Source organism: Esox lucius, chromosome 12 (genome assembly GCF_011004845.1).
Source record: "Esox lucius isolate fEsoLuc1 chromosome 12, fEsoLuc1.pri, whole genome shotgun sequence".
NCBI classification, from domain to species: domain Eukaryota; kingdom Metazoa; phylum Chordata; class Actinopteri; order Esociformes; family Esocidae; genus Esox; species Esox lucius.
The window spans coordinates 5530022-5552282 of NC_047580.1; the positions used below are offsets into that span (position 1 = coordinate 5530022).

A 22261-nucleotide genomic window follows, 5' to 3' on the forward strand; every position below is an offset into this window, starting at 1 on the left:
GAAACAACAGTCCAAATCTAGAGATATGAGAAAATATGGTTTTAATTAGTGACAGCCAATATAAAAGTGGTTCCAGCTCAGGTATATCATCAATCACAGGCAGTTAGACTCACCATTTCTTATTTCGTGGTTTCAGCTCCTCAGTAGCATTACGCAGGAAGATGTAGTTCTTCTTTTGAGGGTTGTAGTACTCATGTCCCTTAAGTTTAACACAAAGGAGTATAATTTCAAATGTTAACATTTTATTAATTTTAGCAGACGCTCACATCCGGAGCAAATTAATTTTGCAGGAATAGAATTAATAAAATGAACCAATCATAATGTTGTACGAGACAAAATATTACCTTTGACCAATCATAGCTGGAGGCATAGGCAAATATGTTGCCATTGTTGTTGAAGGAGCATGCTGTAATTGGCTGGTCCAGCTGCTCCGAGGTCTTCAGTTTAGTGCGGGCGTCTTTATCCCAGAAGCTAAAGCGTCCATCAGAGCCAACAGTTGCCAGTGTCCCATGCACAGGGTGGAAGGAAATAGCATTCACCTGTTTGAACCGAAATAGCAATGAGTTTCCATCAAAAAGACTCCAATATCATGTTCTTCTTGTCGATTGTAGCCCAACTGATATGAAAGCAGGTTGTAGAGAGAACAAGCACAACTCACAGCATAGATGTCTTGTGGTGTGGCTGTGTTGGTTCCATTCGATCTGTGGCACTTGAAGGTGAAATTATCCTTGGCTCTACAACAAATACATAAGTGTAAGTAGGTTCTGTGGATGAAAGCGAAGGGCTTTCCTGCAGTTCGTATATTTGTGGCACTCACGGATTGGGTGGGTTGATGTAGTGAATGGCAACCCGGCCTTCAATGCTCCCGAGAGCAAATCCGGCAGGCTTGTTCTGTTTGTCTTTAAAGATGGCTATGCAGCGGTGCTGACATAAAGAGAGGAGAGAGGGGTGGTGTTAGGGTGTACACTACATTACCTACTTAGCATTGGAAACTGCACTCTGTAAAAAAGGTCTGTGCACAACGTGCAACGTAGTGTAAGTACAGTAGAAGACAGTCCTGTAAATGTACTGGTCATTTAAGTAAACCTTCATTTATCCAGGAAGTCCCATTGTGATCAGAAGACCTTTTTTAGGGAGACCTGTAAGTCACCTGGTATGTGAAACCAGTCACCTGGTGTTTGAGTGGTGAGTCTATCCTCCGGAACTCAGAGGGCTGGTTTTCGAGCTGATATACAATCAAGCCTCGCTCTGCAGATGCTACCACTGCCATGGGATACACCTGCGAAAACAACACCAATATCAACCAATAAGCTAACAACAAGGCTTGTAAAACCACCTATCTATAATGTATTTCAAATGTAACTCTGCTCAATAACATTAGTATCACGACTTAGTCGTTGGCTATACAGGGTCACCATAGAAAGACAGTTTAAGCATGTTAATCACTGGAGGTGATCCTCACCACGTCTGCGCAGTAGCACCTCTCCGGTAACTGCAGGGACATCATTGGGTTGGGCGAGCGGGTGTCCCAGAACTAAATCAGAGCAAACCAAACAAGTGAGCAAAGCTACTAGAAGCTAAGATAGTTACTATGCGGACATGTCTGCTCCGTGGTATCTTTCAAATCATAAAAAAGAACTTAAAGACAAAAAAATACAACAGAAATAGACTAAGTGTAATTTATGGGAATTTCATTGTGATATAACTTATGAGTACTCTGTCAAAAAAGTCAGTAACTGCAGGCGAACCTTTCAGGAGCCTTACTGCCAGTTGCAAGACAGACTGCATAATTATTATATAAAACAGATGGTTCACCATCCCAATCATTCCTCTTACTTTCAGAGTTTTGTCCCAGCTCCCTGTCATGATACAGTTGTAGTTGGGGGCTTTGATCCAGTGGACTGTTCTTATAGGTGCATCATGCTAAAGGGGAACAAAAACAGTTTTTATACACCATTCTCTAAGTTCTCCTTGGAGAAAACCTGACATTGTACAATTTGGATGTAGCATTGAACTAGCTCCTCGTTCACTTAGTCAAGGGGTTCATAATTAGTCAACAAGTCCAAACAGTTGTGCTAGCACTAAAACAAATACAATATATAGAATGTATAAGGGTCCCCAAGAAGAGGTTTTGAAAATAACAAAAAACATTATCATATTGGGTTATTTACCTGTGCAATCTGTATTGCCTGGTTGCTGTTGAGATCCCACATTTTGGCAGTCTTGTCACAAGAAGCAGTGAAAACCTTGCTTCCATCCTGAGATGGAATGAAAATAGTTAAGTTCTGTTCCAAGAGCTCATGGTTAGAAAATATTTGATATGAGGGGGGCCTACTTCACTCCAGCAGACATCAAGGACTGGACCTGTGTGCATTTGCTGGGCTTTGGGGACTGTCTGTCCATTGTCCTGTACCTCCCAACACCTCACCTTGAAGAATAGAACAGTCCCATGTGAAAGTGAATGGTTTTTGACTCATGAAGTCTTAAGAGAGCACTTGAACTCTTGACTCACATCATTGGCCCAGGACCCCCCTATCAAGAAGTTCCCTGGCATGGCAGGGGGACTGAACGCCAAACAACTGATGCTGTCATCTGGGGGCGAGGTAACTTCCACATCCTGTATGAAATAAGGCATTCAAAATCTTCCCATTCGAATTTGGCCAATTAGAATGAATTATTACAACCATAAATACTGATAGTTAAGGAATCTATAGACAGGGAATGTTATGAGCTACCTACCTTCATTGGGTTGTGGGTGTCTGTAGTTGCCGCTCCGAATCCCCCCGCGCCAAAGCCTGTGCTGGTTCCGAACAAGCTCATGACGAGGGACTGACTTCAGCCAACACGCGGTTAGTAATCTAAAAGCAGTACAGAAAACTAAACATACATCGTTTAAAAATAGATAGTCATTAAATAGGTTATTCGTATACATACATGATAACAATGAAAGAGGGCCACTAGCTAGCAAATACTTGTCAGTGTGGCAATGCTTTTAACAAGTAGTCTTGAGCTTCAGTGGCTAGCTAAAATGAATGGAGGTTGCTCACAAACCATCATGTTTTTCACTAGCATTTGCTGCTTAGGCCTCATATCAACTGACGTTGTGATAATAAATATTGTGATTTCGTTTCAGTGAAAGGCATCAGTTATATGAACATATCAAGTTTGTTTACCTTTTTTACGTTGGAAAGCTTAGACGAAGGAAATGTTGCGCGGTGAGCTGAAACGGAAGTGCTCCCTGCCCATGCGCTGATAGAGCGTGTTTCACGTAGTTACTGCAGTTGCTCCGCGCGATGACTTCGCACAATAAACGTGTAGTACATTGTGTAATCTCAATCCATAGTAATATATGATTATCCATAATTCATTTTGAGTAATTCCACTCAAAAGTTGTGCGTACTTTCAAGGAGAAAATGCACATCAGAAGTGTCAGATTAACAAATTCTGTTATTAGTAAAAAAGAATTAAAAAATAATATGAAGTACCTTTCTGAACAAATTGGGAGTATCGATTAAGTTTCTTGTTTGATATATGAAACAAGAAACTTAAAAGATACCCCTAATCACGTATTGTATAAAGCCCTTTTAGTATTGTTGAAAAAAGAGCTTTACCCCAGGTGCCCACTTTAAAAATTAGGAAATAGAAATAAACGTGATTGCCATAAAAGCATGCGCACGTCATCCTAATATTTTCAATATATACTTTAGTTTCAGTCAAGCCACACATTCAAAGGACAGACAGCTATTTTTTTTTTACCAGTCTTCCATGATGAAGCTTCATCCTGATCCTAGGATTAACATATCAGATAAGCAAGTAAAAGCAGCAGAGGATTGTACAGAAGAGGAAACTTTGGACATAACACATTTCACATTAAATCCTACTGACACTTCTGGCTGAGCAAAAAGGCCAATACAGTTTACCAGTCTAAATATGGTCTATGTGATACTGAACAGAGCTCCCTGAATGCATTTATGAATGTATATTTACTATGTGAATGTACAATGTATAATACTTCAGAATACTTGAACCAGTGGGTAGCTAATATCAATTACTTTGTTATAATAGCATTTAATTCAATAGTTATATATATGAACAGGATACCAAGGAAGGGAAATGTGTTAGGAAGGCTTTCTTTGAGGGAACAGAATAGTTCAAGGTGAATAACGTAAAAAACAATTGGGTTTTTCTGCAATGCTTCTTATGTCAAAAAATATATATGTTTCTCTCACACCATAGTGAAGCAACAAAAACAAACCCCTCCCAATCCAATCAACAGAATCCAAAGCTCCGGCCCAGGGATGGAACAGGGGAAGCCAGGACTGGTGTAGCCTTAGTTGGCTTTGGCATGGAGCTGTGCCCTCTTGCCTGTGACAGCCTGGAAGCCAGTCTTGATCCTGGCCACAGAGCAACGTGAATGGCAGGTCTCACACTGGAGGAAGTAGAGACGGGTGTCCTTTTGCAAGATGGTGTCAGGAGAGCGACAGGTGTGACACGTCAAATATTCCTCTGCAATAAATGTAATAGTCATTCATAAGAAAAGGACTTGATTATAGACATATTGCAAAATCAACAATAATTAATGCTGCAAACAGCATTACTGGGATTTAACCTATTATGCAAGGACATTTCCCCCAAATGTTAGAAGCACAAATAAAATTGGTCTCCCCAACAATTATAAGAATACATCACATCACATTCTAATATTTTAAATGTGAAACTCACTCCTACGCCCGCTGCCAAAACATCACAAATAATTCAATAGGTAAGATAATTCAATAGGTTTTCAATGTATTTCTTTTTTAACATTATTTTTTTTATGTTGTAGTCTAATATAGTATACTGTATTTAGAACCTAGTAAATAGATGTTACATGCCAACATACATGAAGACTGGTCATTCAATCCCAAAGAAGTATCAACATTTTTTTTTTACAAATATTTGAAATTCCCGAAAATGCATAATGGCGGACATTATGAGATCTTAAGGCAAATTTGTTAGCTGTGTGGATATGGACCCATCTACCAATTTTCAAAACTACATCACACAGTGTAAGGCATGTGAGGTTTAAAAAATATCCTAGGATATCGCTTGTTATTGCACCACCATGTGGACAATTGACATGGCATCGCATTGGGTTGTATAACGTAATGCTTTTTACAATTCTGAGAAGTTTATAGCATATCATTTATTCATTTAAGAAAGTTATGCAAAACCCAATGCACCAGTGTGAAAAAGTAATTAGTCCCTGAGACTCAATAACTGGTGACACCACCTTCAGCAGCAATAACGGCAACCAAACACTTCCTTTAGATATTGATTAGAATCTACCTGTTTCAGGTTCTCTACATTTCAATGATGTCAAAGTCTCGACATTATAAAACTGTAAATCTCTTGAAACATTCTGATATAGACCTGCTTGTGTATTTCAGATCATTGTCTTGCCATGACCCAGCCGCACTTCTGCTTCAGCTCACTGATGGATGGCCAATTCACCAGTAGAATTATTTGATGCAAAACAAACCATGACACTACCACCCCAATGCTCAACCATTACATGAGGTTCTTACTGTAGAATACAGGGTTGGTTTTCGCCAGACATAAATTGCATGTCGGGCAAGAAGTACACTTTTTCCTTATCTGTCCATAGAACATTGTTCCAGAAATCTTGATGATCATCCAGGTTGTTTTTGGCAAACTTGAGACTAACATTCACATTCTTCAGGTATTGAAAAAATAAAGGGTGTCCATTGTTCCTCCCCTGATCAAGTATATGTACTTTTTATAATCATGTCATATCTATTGTTGGAGCTACTGAAATGAAGAAGTTCAGTCAAATTATGAAACTTCAGATTTTGCATTGTTCCTCACCCTTCCCTGATCAATAATATATACTTTTCATAGTTATTGTATACTTTTTGTAAGAGCTATTGAAACTAGAAGTTTGAAGAAGATGGCTGCATTTGTACACACTCTGAACGCTCCCACAACCAGCACCGGCCGGATATCGCTTCCTTTTCGGTTTTGGCTCCGATACACAGCGGTTAGTTCTCCGTAGCTCGCTAACTTTATGCTGAGTTAAAATATGGGTAAATAAGGGCGGTGCAACATCGTATACACTTTTGTAATCACAATGAGACCAATAGTGGATTACATGAATACTTCGTTAAAGAGCTATTGAGATTTGAAGAGCCGAATGTCTGTGGAATGTCCAATCTGAAACTAACTTCACCGCAGTATGCTGCGTTAACAGCAATCGCTATATTTTCCCAAACAATATTCTTTTTTTGGTGGTCAAAGCACCGCTAAGTGTTCCGAATATAATTTTTTTTTGTTGCACTCAACCTCCAACACCAAAACCTCAATTACTGGGGGAAAATTTATTTTTCTTTCCTTTCTTTTCTTGCTCCATTTTCATTACCAATGTCTAGTTTAACTTGTTAGCTCCATTTTTATTGGTGGTGATTCAATTAATGTAGATAATATGGGGGTGTTTCGTATGCAAATACTTGTGGTTGTGCACGAGCTTATAGACTAAGAACAGATGAGATTTATCAAGGAACATCTACAAGTGTGCATATGCTGCTCGTACGAATGTTGGATAAATCGCCCCTTGAACTGTTCGTGGGAATATTTCAAACCTACACGTAAGAACAGTTTCTACGCACGCTTGATAAATGAGGCCCCAGGTTTTTTGACTTTGTAGTCTGAAAAATATGGCGATGTTAGAACCTTGTCTGTAGATGCTACACACCATGTTATGTGCAGATCAGTTATTATGTCCCAGAGGAGTAAGAATGTAGGTGTTTTTAAGAAAATTCTAAATAGCAGAAAATCCATCATGCCAGACTTTATGGGTCCTAGAGACATAGGACCCTAATAAAAGCAGTGGAACTCTAATAACAATACAATTATACTGTATCTTGTTCCATGTTCTGGGGGTGTTTATCTGCTAAGGGGACAGGACAACTTCACCGCATCAAAGGGACGATGGACTGGGCCATGTACTGTCAAATCTTGGGTGAGAACCTCCTTCCCTCAGCCAGGGCATTGAAAATAGGTCGTGGATGGGTATTCCAGCATGACAGTGACCCAAAACACACAACCAAGTCAACAAAGGAGTGGCTCAAGAAGAAGTACATTACGGTCCTGGAGTGGCCTAGCCAGTCTCTAGACTTTAATCCCATAGAAAATCTGTGGAGGGAGCTAAAGGTTTGAGTTGCCAAACGTCAGCTTCGAAACCTTAATGACTTGCAAAGAGGAGTGGAACAAAATCCCTCCTGAGATGTGTGCAAACCTGGTGGCCAACTACAAGAAACGTCTGACCTCTGTGATTGCCAACAAGGGTTTTGCCACCAAGTACTAAGTCATGTTTTGCAGAGGGCTTGAATACTTATTTCATTCATTAAAATGCAAATCAATTTACAACATTTTTACATGTGTTTTTCTGCATTTTTTTGTTGTTATTCTGTCTCTCACTGTTCAAATAAACCTACCATTACAATTATAGACTGATAATTTCTTGGTCAGTGGGCAAACATACAAAATCAGCAGGGGATCAAAAATTATTTCCCTCACTATATGTAGGATGAATGACATTGACGTGAACATAGACAAAAAGACTCACAGTTTACAGTTATCAGTGAAGTAAACGAGGACTTCTTAATGCCCACTCTGACCACCAGCGGGGGCTTCATAACAAACCTCCTCTTCTCTCCGGCCACCATGTCAAGGTTCTTCTCCCTCATTATGTTAAAAACACGGTTCAGGAGCTGAGGTTGACGTCACATAGGAATATCAAACTTAATTTCAGGGGCCAAAAGCCCGAGGTCAGGGTGTGCCTTCAAACACTTTAACCAAATGACTGTTGCAATGTTATTTCAAATATTGTAAACGCTGCTGACGTGCAGTACCAGTCAAAAGTTTGAACACACCTACTCATTCAAGGGTCTTTTTCTATATTTTTTACTATTTTACACATTGCAGAATTATAGTGAAGACATCAAACTGGGAAGTAACACATACTGAACTGAAAAGGCGTCATATAAAAATACATTTATATTTACACACTTTGCCTTGATCACAGCTTTAAACACTCTCAACATTCTCTCAACCAGCTTCATGAGGCAGTCACCTGGAATGCTTTCCCAACTGTCTTGAAAGAGTTCCCACGTATGCTGAGCACTTGTTGGCTGTTTTTCCTAAACTCTGTGGTCCAACAATATCAAACCATCTCAACTGGGTTTAGGTCGGGTGATTGTGGAGGCCTGGTCATCTGATCCATCACTCCCCTTCTTGGTCAAATAGCACTTATATAGCCTGGAGGTGTGTTTTGTGCCACGGTCCTGTTGAAAAACAAATGCTAAGGTAGCCATGCTGGTTGAATGTGCCTTGATCTCCTTTTTTCACGGTGGAACCACACATGAAGAGATCATCCGTTCACCCACTCTGCGTCTCACAAAGACACAGTGGTTGGACTCATCAGACCAAAGGACAGATTTCCTCCAGTCTAAAGTTAATTTCTTGCGTGTCTTGGCCCAAGCAAGTCTCTTCTTATTGGTGCCCTTCAGTAGTTGTTTCTTTGCAGCAATTCTCCTCAAAAGAGTTGATGATGAAATGTGTCTGTTACTTCTGTGAAGCATTGATTTGGGCAGCAAACTTAGGTGCAGCTAGTTGCTGATTTTTTAGGCTGGTAACTCTAAAGAACGTGTCTTCTGCAGCAGAGGTGGAGGTTCTTTTCCTGTGGTGGTCCTTATGAGAGCCAGTTTCATCATAGTGTTACTCTTAAAGTAATGATGGACTGGCATTTCTCTTTTTTGTAGTTGTTCATAATATGGACAACTACAATACAGACATAATGATGGTCTTATGTATACCCACCCTACCTTATCACAACACAACTGACTCAAACACATTAAGGAATGAAATTCCACAAATGACATTTTAACAAGGAACCCCTGTTAACTGAAATGCATTCCAGGTGACTGCCTCATGAAGGTGGTTGATAGAATGCCATGCTACTTTGAAAATACAAAATGCACTGTATTTTGATTTGTTTAACACTTTTTTCGTTGTTACATGAATCCATGTGTTATTTAATAGTTTGGTTGTCTTCACTATTATTCTATAATGTGGACAATAGTGAAACTAAAGAAATACTCTGAATGAGCAGGTTTGTCCAAACTTTTGACTGGTACTCTAAGTAGGCTTACCTCATCATACGTGTAGTCCACGTCGGACCAGACTGGGAGCTGAAGGAGACGTCATCATTGTTTTCCCCCTCATTATCCTCAATAGCTTAAGCAGAAACATCATGCTGTCATAATTAACATTCAAAAAGTATACTCATTTAAAGGAAATAATAGGACACACATCAGCATTCAAGACAATGCCTGAAACTATAGTGAATAGTTACTCAGTAAAACTAAGGTAAAATACAACCCCATACCATCTTCCTTCTCCAGTATCTCCTCTTCCTCCTGGAACTCAATCTTCTTAGACTTCTTTTTCTTTTGTGGAAACTTGTTGTCCAGTTCTTAATCTTCTACTGCCTCACTCTGCTCTCCTTAAATATTCAGTTCCTGTTATTTATTTATTTGTTTACAAATTAGAAGAACTTGTCAGCAAAACTTGATACAGAGGCAAAATGTACATGACAAGACTCCATTCAAAATAGTGCTTCAGAAAGAAATCTGGTTTATCAAAGTCTTAAACCAACACTAAGGCTGTTACAATCATTATTATGTCAGTATGGCTGCCACAGACATAACTCTGCTCCAGGTACCTATGCAACTTAGTTCCACCAATCAAGGCATATACAGTGCAATCGAGGCAACATCATTCTTTGGGGATGCTTTTCTGCAAAGGGGACAGGACGACTGCACCATATTGAGGTGAGGATGGATGGGGCCATGTATCGCGAGATCTTGGCCAACAACATCCTTCCCTCAGTAAGACCATTGAAGATTGGTCGTGGCTGGGTCTTCCAGCACGACCCGAAACACACAGCCAGGGCAACTAAGGAGTGGCTTCGTAAGAAGCATCTCAAGGTCTTGGAGTGGCCTAGCCAGTCTCCAGACCTGAACCCAATAGAAAATCTTTGGAGGGAGCTGAAAATCAGTATTGCCCAGTGACAGCCCCGGAACCTGAAGGATCTGGAGAAGGTCTGTATGGAGGAGTGGGCCAAAATCCCTGCTGCATTGTGTGCAAATCTGGTCAGGAACTATAGGAAACGTATTATCTCTGTAATTGCAAACAAAGGTTTCTGTACCAAATATTAAGTTCTGCTTTTCTGATGTATTAAATACTTATGTCAAGCAATAAAATGCTAATTAATTACTTCAAAATCATACAATGGCCCTCATTTATCAAAAGTGCGTACACCAAATTTCCAGCGTACACCTGGCGTACACCCAAAACCACGGTGACCACGGTTTGAGATTTATCAATATGGACGTTGGCGTACGGCACTCTCAAATCCTACGCCAGCTCAGGAGGTGGTGTACGCACGTTTTGAGTTAGTGCGGAAATGCGCAGAAAAAAAAATCCTAATGCACTGACAAACTAAAAGATATGATATATTATGACCCACTGTAAAAAAAAACAATCGTCTCAATCTCCACGTCAGAGAAGTTGCTCTTTTTTGCCGTCTTCCGTGTGTCCATGACGTAAAATGAGGGCGTGGGGGAAGTGGATACTTGAATATATAGGGGCGTGTTATTCTAATGACGATCGTTTTCAGCCGCGGCATTTATCAAGGGCAGGTATTGTGTACACCTGGATTTTAAAGGTACGCAGAGCTTCATAAATCAGGCGGTGAGAGGAGTGTAAGCAAAATCTTATGCCAACATATACGCCCGTTTCTACGCAAGAATGATAAATGAGGGCCAATGTGATTTTCTGGATTTTTGTTTTAGATTCCGTCTCTCACAGTTGAAGAGTACCTATGATAAAAATTACAGACTTCTACATGCTTTGTAAGTGGGACAACCGACAGTGTTTTAAATCCTTGTTCTCCCCAATGTATATTGATAGTTATTGTATCACTGTCCTTCATGAATGAAAGAAAAACTAACGTTTTTGTGCCATGAAATGAAATAGCTTTGGCAGTGTAAAGTTCTTATTCAGTCTCACTAGCAATTGCTCAATTCTTATGATTATTCCAAGTAGTAAGTTAGATACTAATAAGCCTATTACTGGCTAATAAGCTGTTAAAATAACCAGTGGCAAAAGCCATACATTTTCATAGACGCTATTTGTGGTGGAGGTAAACTTTATAAGAAACATTAGTCATTTTAACACAATGCTTAATGTTGCCTAGCGAAATATTCAAACTTGATGTGATGTTAATGCGTGACAAACTCTAATGCCAAGATGCTATACCGACACTGGGTAAACATATAGCACTGTGGTGTAGTGGTTAAAGACACAGCCACTCATCTGGGAAAGTTGGGTTCAAATTCAGGACGGGCAACAACATTTATCGCTTTTAATTACGGGCTGGCTAAACTAGGCTTGCCTGGTTCCTTTTCAGTTTTTTTGCAGCCTAAGGATGGCATGTTTCACTTCGGTTTTTGGTATTTTGCCAATATACCAAGACTTAGCGCTCTGTTCAAGAACTTGGCGATGCATCGCGCCTTAGTACAGCGATTAACCATGGTATACTGGCCATACACAACACCCCCTCGTGCTTATTGCGTATTCATCAACCTTGTTATTTTAATTACCAGTCTTTAAAACATTGTGGCATTTGGTACAAGAGAAATAACATGATAACGTGGAAATCCATCATGGCAAACTATATGGGTCGATTGAAAAAAGTAGATTGTTTTATCGTTTTTTGTAGTTGATTCCAATCTCAAAGTGTAGAGAACTGAAAGGAGGAGGAGATTTTTAACTGGATGTGAGTGGATGCTGTACCTGGGGGAGGAGGGTGAAGTTGACTTCTCAGACAGTGAGGGATTTTAATTTAACAAGGACGTGTAGTGCTGTCTCTGCATGTGCTTGGTGTTAATGTACACTGCTCAAAAAAATTAAGCAAACACTTAAATCACACATAGCGTCTCGATGAAATAAATATATTAAAGATCAAAATCTTTACCGTACATTGTGTAATTAGTTGAGAACAAAATGACATAACAATGGCCAATGGAAATCACAGGCTGTTCCAACTTGCATGAATTTCCTCACGGCAACTCATAATGTGACTCAATAGTGTGTATGGGCCCCCACGTGCCTGTTTGAAAAAAGAAGAATCAGGAAGGATAAGGAGAGAGCAATTGTCTGTGGCCACCACCTACAAAAACATTCCCTATTTTGGGGGTTGTCTTACTGTTGCCTCCAGTGCACCTATTATCGCTTTCATTTGCACCAAAACAGATGACACTGATTTTTAGTGGTGTCTCTCTATGTGGTTGGTTGTAATGTATCTTTGTTTCTACTGTGTGGTAGTCATATGTCTTATGTCTGTTGTCTTTCCCTTTTTATTTATTCCTGATACCCATTCCCTACAGGAGGATTTGGGTATCACAGTTTTAGCTACCGTAGTGTGGTGTTAAATACTTTTTCTGAACTAAAACTCAGGTACATATATATATTAAAACTCAGGTACATATATACATAAAAAATTTAGATTGTCTTTACAATGTAACATGTTTTATCTGAACATTAGGTAGGGCCAGTGAAACGTGTAACCTTTCACTGAGCAACTTGAATGATAAAAAACGACAATTTTAGGCAATGTCAAAACAATTGTTTTTAATTAAATTGACTTGCATATGTTAAAAGACTGACATGTTGTAATTGAAACTTCAATGTTGATCTGTCTATTATTGGTCTAGTTAACCAGCTACATTTGGTGTTGCATGATGATTCAGCAAGTTATTTCAATGAGTCTTTGCCAACTAAAACATGCTTTTTCCAGTTCTAGAATTTTAGCCAACCTGAATACATGTTTTTACACTACAGAATTACAGAACTTTTATGAATGGTGATTTATCAATGTAGGATGCTTTTTCTAGGTTTAGAATACTTATGAAGTGGGAAAGGGGTGTGTACAGCTTTTATCCATGACAATATGTACCTATAATGTACCTATACAAATTATTTAGTTGATGTTAAATTCGTGTGAGATCGGAGTCATTTCGCATGCACCAGGGTTGTGTGTGTGTGTGTGTGTGTAGCGATCATTAATGTAAGGAGACTGAACTAGTTAATACTAGTAAAAATAAAGTATAAATCAACAAAAGTTAAGAGCATACTGTAAGAAATGTTTTAACTGTAAAAAAAAAAAAACGCTTTCAGTAAATCCAAGGATTTAGCGTACTTCACGTGATACAGTGAGAGGTCGGGAGATGGATGTAGGAGTCAACAAAGATTTTAAAAAATGCCCCTGGTAACGACAGAGCAGGAACGACCGCAAATACGAAGTAGTCAACAACTCCAACGACATATACTTACAGAAAATGCAATACCAAATGCACATTATAACGAAAAAACTGACGAAAATGCAGACGACATGCACAACGACATCGACCATTTGAACAAAAACATAGACATAACAGTGGACATATTCTTGCCTTAAATGGTACCTCATATACAACTGGACATATTCTTGCCTTAAATGGTACCTCATACACAACTGGACATCTTTTTGGCTTAAATGGTAGCTCAGAGTTCAACCCAACCACGGAATACGCTGTTAGTTTTACGTTCGCAAAGAACAGTAAATCAAGGCAATAGCATAATAAAGACATGTTTGTAACATTTAATTGGACAAATGATAGGTCTAAAATAATTAATGTGGTAGTTGATTTTTGATTGTAATGATAAATACAGATAAAATCATGTAGGAATTACTGACTCAAATGAACGAAATGATTCGAAAGAATCGAACTTTTTACTGAACGACTTGACAGCCATCTTCAGTTCTTGTTCGTTTCATGTTTTTTTTGCCTTCAGTCATGTCTTCAGCAAGTGAAATGCATGCTCAATTGGTTTCAGGTTGGTTGATTGACTTGGCCAGTTAAGAAATGTTTGGCCCTGAAAAACTCCTTGTTTTCATAACAGTAGGGGTCAATGTCCTGCAGAAAATTGATGTGCCCTCCAATGAGTTCATGTGGCATTTGGTTGGATCTGAGCAGGGAAGCTGTTTCCGAACACTTCAGAATTCATCCTACTGTTTGTCGTCTGCAGTGAACCTCGATATCATCAATGAAGACAAGTGAGACAGTTCCAGTAGCTGCAATATACACATCCAAAACAAAATAACATCTAATTTCACATCTAAATTGGTATGCCAGATCATATTTTGTGCACACTTTCCTCTAACCATCACTGGGTTACTTATTTGTCTTTAGTCCACAATACCATTTTCTGGAACTCTGCTGCCTCTTTTTGATATTTTGTCTTCTGTGAATGCTAGTCCTGGTTCAGCATGCGCTGGGACGGTTTGCAGCCGAGTGTGAAGCGGTGGGGATGAAAATCAGTACCTCCAAATCCGAGGCCATGGTCCTCAGTTGGAAAAGGGTGGCTTGCCCACTTCAGGTTGGTGGAGAGTGCCTGCCTCAAGTGGAGGAGTTTAAGTATCTAGGGGTCTTGTTCACGAGTGAGGGAAGGATGGAACGGGAGATTGACAGACGGATCGGTGCAGCTTCTGCAGTAATGCAGTCGGTGTATCGGTCTGTCGTGGTGAAGAAAGAGCTGAGCCGCAAGGCGAAGCTCTCGATTTACCAGTCAATCTACGTTCCTACTCTCACCTATGGTCATGAGCTTTGGGTCATGACCGAAAGGACAAGATCCCGGATACAGGCGGCCGAAATGAGCTTTCTCCGCAGGGTGGCCGGGCGATCCCTTAGAGATAGGGTGAGAAGCTCGGTCACCCGGGAGGAGCTCAGAGTAGAGCCGCTGCTCCTCCACATCGAGAGGGGTCAGCTGAGGTGGCTTGGGCATCTTTTTTGGATGCCTCCGGAACGCCTTCCTGGGAAGGTGTTCCGGTCCCGTCCCACCGGGAGGAGACCCCGGGGAAGACCTAGGACACGCTGGAGGGACTATGTCTCCCGGCTGGCCTGGGAACGCCTCGGTGTCCCCCTGGAAGAGCTGGAGGAAGTGTCTGGGGAGAGGGAAGTCTGGGCATCCCTGCTTAGACTGCTGCCCCCGCGACCCGGCCCCGGATAAGCGGAAGAAGATGGTATGGTATGGTATGAATGCTAGTGGCTGACACATCTGCGCTTATGCGCTGGAGAGTGTTTTTGGTCTGTGGCACAGATCTTTCTTAGCTTTGTCTTCCTATGGTGAGTACTCTTTGATCACTCATTGAAAATGTCTAATTTCGCTTCCCAGGTCATTCGCCATTGCTGAGCTAACCAGAGTGCTTTTTTTCTGATTTGGATTTATCTGTGTCATGATGGCCAGTTCGATTTGCATTGACACTTGTGTTGTCAGACACCTGCAAATGACTCCAAATGCAAATTCAAAGTCTGGAATCAAGATTAGACATTGATAGCTCTAATGCAAGTAAAGCTGGGCATTATGAGGAAGACACCATGCCTTCAGAAAGCATTCAGACCCATTTACATAGTTTAGACTTAATTTACATTTCTTTCAATTTATTAAACGTAACAGACTGAAATATCTCATGTACATAAGTATTCAGTCCCTTTGCCATGACACTCCATATTAAACTCGGATGAAGAGACAAAAATTATACATTTTATAATGATTGACATTGATTATCTTTTATTGGCAGTCATGGAGTCAGGCATCTCTTGTCTGAGTTCTTGTTAAAAGAGAAGTGGGCTGTATTCAGACCCATGCTACAGTATTACAACAGTACAAGTGCACCAGAGGTAGTGATTTACACCACTGCACCAAGGCCCAAAGTCCTTGTAGTTATGACCTTTAAAAATGGGAGATTATTACAACAAAGGGATGGTTCTTGTTCATCAATCCACTGGTATTTTCTGCATCCCAGTTGAGTTAGGCAATGATGAAGAATCTACTCATCTCATATGTACAACATATGTATTTCCTTATGTTTTTCTCTATCCTCATGTTGTCTCCCCAGTTGTGAAACAGACAAGTTTTTTTTATTTTACTCATTTTGTTTTACTCAGCAGTACTCACCTGTCAAGCAAAGTCAAAACTAGGTGAAATAAAGCATAGCTTTTATTGGCCTTGCAGTGAACACCTACCCTACATGACCGAAGTAACCGATTAAAGCCAACACCAACCCTACATGACCGAAGTAACCGATTAAAGCCAACACCAACCCTACATGACCGAAGTAACCGATTAAAGCCAACACCAACCCTACATGACCGAAGTAACCGATTAAAGCCAACACCAACCCTACATGACCGAAGTAACCGATTAAAGCCAACACCAACCCTACATGACCGAAGTAACTGATTAAAGTGAATAATAATAATATATATATAATAATAATATAAAATATAACTAAATATAACTTAAAATAATATTTGAATTCAGAGTTCTTAAGTATACGGAGCCTTGAGCAAATAAAGAAAACACCACAATAAAATCACTGAAATCTTTAATTTATTTTCCAAATAATATTTTAATCTGGATAAATAAAACATAGAAATGTAAACATGCTTACCCTTGTGTTACATATTTCTTTCTTCGTAAAGTATGTACATCATGTTTAAAAATAAAATGAATCCTCAAATCCAAAATGTTGATATTTTATAATCTAACCATGACAAACCAGTGTGATTTTTTTTCTGCAGTGAATATGGTGAACATTTTCAACATTACGCAATTCAAAATAAACCTTTTCAGAAGACAAAAGAACGGGATGGGGTTCATCTGTCTCGTAAGCCGTGCTGTGTTAAGATCTTCCCTCGTTGCATGCTTAGCACAACATGTAGAAAACTGTCTATGACAGCAAAAATAGAAACAATTTGGATATTTACAGCAAATAACAAGGTTCACATGGTGAAGAGGCATTTGGGATGGAAATAGCCAAAATGCTGGAGAAAAAAAAGAAAATCAAGTTGCAGAATAACAACCCTAAAAATAGACTGTTCTAAATGTTACAATTGATCATGCTAATTTTCATCCCATCTAAGGAGCAAAACATAAAGTAATCATGAATAAAAACACCCAGCGCACTCCCACCACGGCAAATAGTAAATATGTATAAGTTGGAAAAGAAACATTGCAACTCCCATATATTAAAAACATACTTTTTTTCTTTCATTGATATTGATAGGTTATCACACAAAGGAAACAGAAGAGTTCAGTGATATTACAATACCAGTCGAACTGCAATGGTAGGGGTAAACTTTTCAGATGACATATTCCGATTTAAACATCCTGTTTATAGCATGTATACAGATTCTGAACTTCCTTTCAAGGAGGCCATGGTTCTCTTTCTCTGGTTTGGACCTGGAAACAGAACACACAGCTTAGGCCTTTGTAGTGTTAGTTTTAGAAGGTGGTTGGCTCTCCTTGGACACAAAACAACCGTTTTAATACTAAATAAGTCCCTTCTTTTCTTCTACTGCAGGGGGAGTCAATAATGTGACTACAAGGCCTCCATCGCCCAGCGCTGTAAGTCATTCATGTCATCCTCATCTTCATCCTCCTTCTTCTTGACTAAAATGAAAAAATAAACCCAGAAATTGTAAACGCTTGAGTAAAACTGTCCCGTTTATAGATATTTAAGAGCAATACAGGGATGACAACTAAATCATTTATTTCATGTTCTGTTAGGTGCAGTAACCATGGTTCTATGGAAGTCACTTCTTGTTTTAAATATTACAGTATATTTCCAAGAACTCACCATGTCTGGAGGGTAATGAAGTAGAAGGCACATTGGGTAGAGGGACATTTTCTGAACCACCAATTTCAAGCAAGTGCTTGTCCAATTCCTCTTGTTCCAGCTCATCCAACTCTGCCAGGAGTTCATCCTACAAAGGCAAGACAATCAGCACATCCATTCTCTGTGATATATGAACAAAAAAATGTACTCAGAATAGAACAATATTCAGACAAGCTACCTCATCAAACTCCTCTCCAAAGCCTACAGGTTTGGAAATGGCATCAGAGATCTCCTGCGCCAGCTCCTGCTGCTCTGTGATGTCTTGCATTAAATCATCTACTTTGTCTATGTCCCTTAGAACAAAAGATGGAGGGAAGAAAAAAAATCGGTATAAATGTATGACTGGACCTGACTAAACCTAGGTAATAAACAAGTACTGTGATGCTGCTTACATGTTTTCATGGGCAGACTTCATTGCCTTGGCGGCAAAGCCCATGTTCTTGAGCACTTCAGTGTTGGTGTTGGCATTTTCCAGCGCCTCTCTCTGGAACTCAATGGTGGACAACGTGCCATCAATCTGGGCAAGCTGCTTCTCATACTGCTTCTTCCTTTTCAAGGCCTGCAGGGCCGCTGTGCATTGTAAAAGGAGAATACATTTCAGTATTTACGGTTCATGGGACCACCTGTACATAAAATGCATGCTCATAATTCTCTTAAAAATAATCTGCTTAATGGCATATAAGAAGTTGTGATGGAAACATTTATTGTGAACATCCAGTAAATTAAGTTTATTAGATGGAGAACATTTACATTTGAATCATTTCGCAAACATCCTTATTCAGAATGGCTCAAGCTTTATAATAGCTAGGTGGATGACCATGCAACTCAGTATTAAGTACATCCTGCTTATTGAGGGTGTCATCAACTAAGTAACTGGTAGAAATAAGGGAAAAAACATACATGCACATTATACAAAACAGATAGGAAGCCCTTTTTTTTTTAAAACAAAGTTAAGGCAATAAAGATGTTTTTTCGTTTGTTTAGTACACAATAACCTGAAAAATGAATAGCCTTTTCACTTCCTGAACAAGAAAGACAGAGTGGAGTATGAGCACTATAATACAATTGATTCGCTGTGACAGAAATATTATGTTAAACAGGACAAGACTTAAAACTTGATTATAATTCTAAAGTAAAATGCGTTCATAAACAACTGGTGAAATGCAGCATTTTTGTCTGATTCTCCAAGAATTACACAAAGGGGCGTGGTAATGGTGACTGACTTTTCAGGTCTCAGTACGGAGGCAGCAAAGGAGGTAGTTTTCTGGAGCAAGCTTTTACAGTCAAGTATTGCTAGACTGTACAATATACTCATATATTGCGCAGAGGGAAAGAGATGTATTTAGGATTTAGTCAACCTCTTCACTAACAACGAGTTATCATCAAACACTACATTAAATCGTAATCATTGTCTGAAAACAGGCAATGGATTAACTCCAGCTCCATGACATATCTATTATAAAAAAAACATTGGAAATCGTGACTTGCACAGATAAAGGTTTGTTTAAGTGAAATACGTTTGTAGAAGAGAAACTGTACATTTGAAAACAACGATCAAGAGCGAAGTATACGTTGATAGAGGATAGTTAGTATGTACACAGTAGAAGTGAGTCATGGTCTGCTAACCTTTGAGTGAACACAGAACCGCTATATTTCATAGACCTACGTCATTAACAACCCTGGAAAGAACCCGATAAGATGTAACTTACATTTAGAAGGACCAATGACCAACGAAATGTTCACACGAAGTTCACATGATCACATCAAATGTTGTCAAATGAAAGGTAAGAGTGTAATTTGGAAATGGAAACGCGCTAATTTCACAGGTGGAGGGGGGTGCCTTTCAAAACATCTAACAGGAAGTCTAAAAAGGTCATAGAAATCCATCAATAACGTTGACCTTATGACCACTGACAACTAATATCGATAGATATACATGACAAACTTACAAATTAGATCATTACTGTTATCGGATTTGTTTCTGCCTTATCACGTACAGCACAATCATAACACGATCAGAACGGAAACACCCCTGAACTTCACTCCAATGGCTGCAAGTTCAACTACGGAGAGGCGATTTTCGAACCTTAACCCCAGTACAGTGATACATTACCTTAACCTTACATCTAATTCTCAACATATAAAAACAAATATGAATTCGGCTGTCACAGATCCGTGTACTAAGTTAGATCAGGTTGGATAGTGTAGCCTGGGTGTAACCCTAGCCAGATATAATGTTAACGTCACCAGAAAAGTAATATTTTATACTGTTACAATGACTCGTATAGGTAGCTGTGACAGACGGCTGCTTATAAAGTTAACTGGCTAACTAGAGGTTTCTAACGTTGGCCAGCTAGTTAACGACGGAAGGCAGCTGACAAACAGGCGAACTTTAGTTAGCTGGCTAGCAAGCAAGCTTCATTAGCAAGCTAACCAACTTGACAACAATCGTGTAAATTAATATACGGGGATAGTTCGCGATTCACCTCGTTTGTTTTTGGTGCCGTTTTTCTTTGCAGTTGTGAGTTCATGGTCAATCTTTTTCTCTAGAAATTCCTGTTTCTTCGTTAACATTTCCTCTGTTTCTCGGAGTTTCTGAATTGCTTCTTGTGCAGTTGGCCCTTTGCCGGCTTTGCCTCCACCGCCAAACAGCTTCCCAAACACGGACATAATGATATAAAGAAATCCTCTAAACTATATAGATATATATAAAAACAATGTCCTTTCAAAAATGTTAAGGCTAGCTAAGCGATCGTGTAACCTGATTGTTGATATTTCCTACTTCCTGGTTAAGGCCATATGACGTATATTGTGTTCCATGGGACTCCGCCTGCAAATAAAAAATAAAAAATCCGTACATTTCGTTTAGAGCATGTGTGTGCTTGCTTGTTGTTATGTTTGTTATAGAAGGAGTAGTCGCTGCTGTAGTAGTAATGGTAGAAAAATTGGTGGTAGGCATTGTAACAGTAAGACAAATACAGTATATGTACAAACAGTGACCAAGAGACTGAGCAAAGAGCTTATTTCTCCAGGCCAGACTGTTAAAGTACAATCACTAGCTTACTATCCAATACTGTAACACAGAAAAAGCCAACACAAACATACCAGTCTCACAGACAATAACAAACACAGTTGCAGCTTCATGTTTACAAAATACATTGTGTTGACTGTTCTTAGACTGTAATGCACTTGTATATACTGTTTCCTGGATGAAGCTTATTCACTCAAATTAATTACTTTGTCTTCAAAATCCTGTCATGCCCATGCCTGTGCTGTGCCATGCCGGAGTGTCTGGAAACATTTGTAATCCAAAAATGTATTCATATAGCGATAGTTCTCATTGCTAAGATTTCAGTTTGATGTTATCTTTCACGAAACCTTCCCCCACATGGACGTAGATAGTGGGGCACATGTTGTGTTTGTTGATTCTTTTCATCCCATTTAGACTTTGTCTTATATTTGAGTAGATGCATACTGCTTTAGAAAACTCATCACTAAGCATTACATATCCTGTTATATTCTGTTTAGATAGTGTGATCTCCAGTTGCCCTAATGATGATTTACCTAGCAAAAGTGTGTGTTTGTTCTTGACAAAAGCATATGGTTCACCACAAAGGGCGTACAACATATTTTGATGGGGTTGTAATCAGCAGTTTCCTGGCCATCCTCACACATGCAACGTTGCATTTAAAACAATAATCATGTGAGAATAATCAAGTGAGAATTGTGACTAGTTGCAAGTAGGTACTGATTTACACTGACATTCCACACATTTTAAACACATTTGTTCAACATAAGTTAACCAGCATGGCCTAGTCTACAAGGCTACTTTTGTGGTGACTCAGATTTCCCTACTCAGATTTGACTTATCTTGGTTTTATTTATTATTTTTGCTTTTAATGTTAGGCATTGTACTGCATTATTTAGAGCTATAAACCAACATCCAAATGTCCCAACTGCTCACATTTACTCTTGAAACTTCTCAGTTTCAACTTTCTTTCACATGCTCAGGCTATCCCAACCTACATTTTCTCAAAAGGTTTATCAACAGTTACCATGTGCAGTCCCTTTACATAAATGTTTATAATTAGCATACTAAATCATTCAAGCTAAACACACCATACATACTTTCTTTTACCTATTCAGGATATCCCAACTTCCAACTAAAACGTTAAACAATTATAACTATATGAACGTACTTTTTTTTGTTGGGCATAATGAGCATACATTCATCCACTTACAATAACTTGAACATTTGAAGTTACAGACGCCAAACAAACTTTATTTCACATGTTTAAGCAAACCCACCTTAAAAAACTTAAAAATGTTGTTCTGATATACTAATTAAATGTGCCAACTTACTCAATTATATCCGTTACTATCATTACAACTGCTGTCACGTTCACTACTAAACAGCAT

At 39.2% G+C, this 22261-nt stretch overlaps 2 protein-coding genes and 1 pseudogene across 5 annotated transcripts; all 3 read right to left on the reverse strand.

Moving 5' to 3' along the window:
- On the reverse strand, window positions 1-3284 carry LOC105026338 (mRNA export factor). 4 transcript variants are annotated; one of them, XM_010897731.3, is made up of 13 exons: window positions 3174-3284; window positions 2740-2858; window positions 2513-2617; window positions 2336-2428; window positions 2172-2258; window positions 1837-1923; window positions 1463-1534; window positions 1151-1279; window positions 818-924; window positions 659-734; window positions 345-539; window positions 114-199; window positions 1-17 (listed from the first exon to the last, which is right to left on the reverse strand). In XM_010897731.3, coding segments are annotated over exons 2-13 (1119 nt in total). In that variant the 5' UTR covers window positions 2821-2858; window positions 3174-3284; the 3' UTR covers window positions 1-16. The 4 variants fall into 4 exon arrangements, with proteins under 4 accessions (XP_010896033.1, XP_010896035.1, XP_010896032.1 ...); XM_010897733.3 differs by having other exon boundaries at window positions 1172-1279; window positions 2740-2877; window positions 3174-3283; XM_010897730.3 differs by having other exon boundaries at window positions 2740-2877; window positions 3174-3283.
- A 3624-nt stretch (window positions 3285-6908) lies between these two features.
- LOC105026347 lies at window positions 6909-9735 on the reverse strand (annotated as a pseudogene).
- Window positions 9736-16553: 6818 nt separating this feature from the next.
- On the reverse strand, window positions 16554-20643 carry LOC105026337 (charged multivesicular body protein 4b). The gene is made up of 5 exons (XM_010897729.4): window positions 20329-20643; window positions 18235-18412; window positions 18021-18135; window positions 17804-17930; window positions 16554-17616 (listed from the first exon to the last, which is right to left on the reverse strand). Exons 1-5 carry the CDS (start codon window positions 20510-20512, stop codon window positions 17546-17548), a joined length of 675 nt encoding a protein of 224 aa, XP_010896031.1. The 5' UTR covers window positions 20513-20643; the 3' UTR covers window positions 16554-17545.
- Between the last annotated feature and the right edge of the window lie 1618 nt (window positions 20644-22261).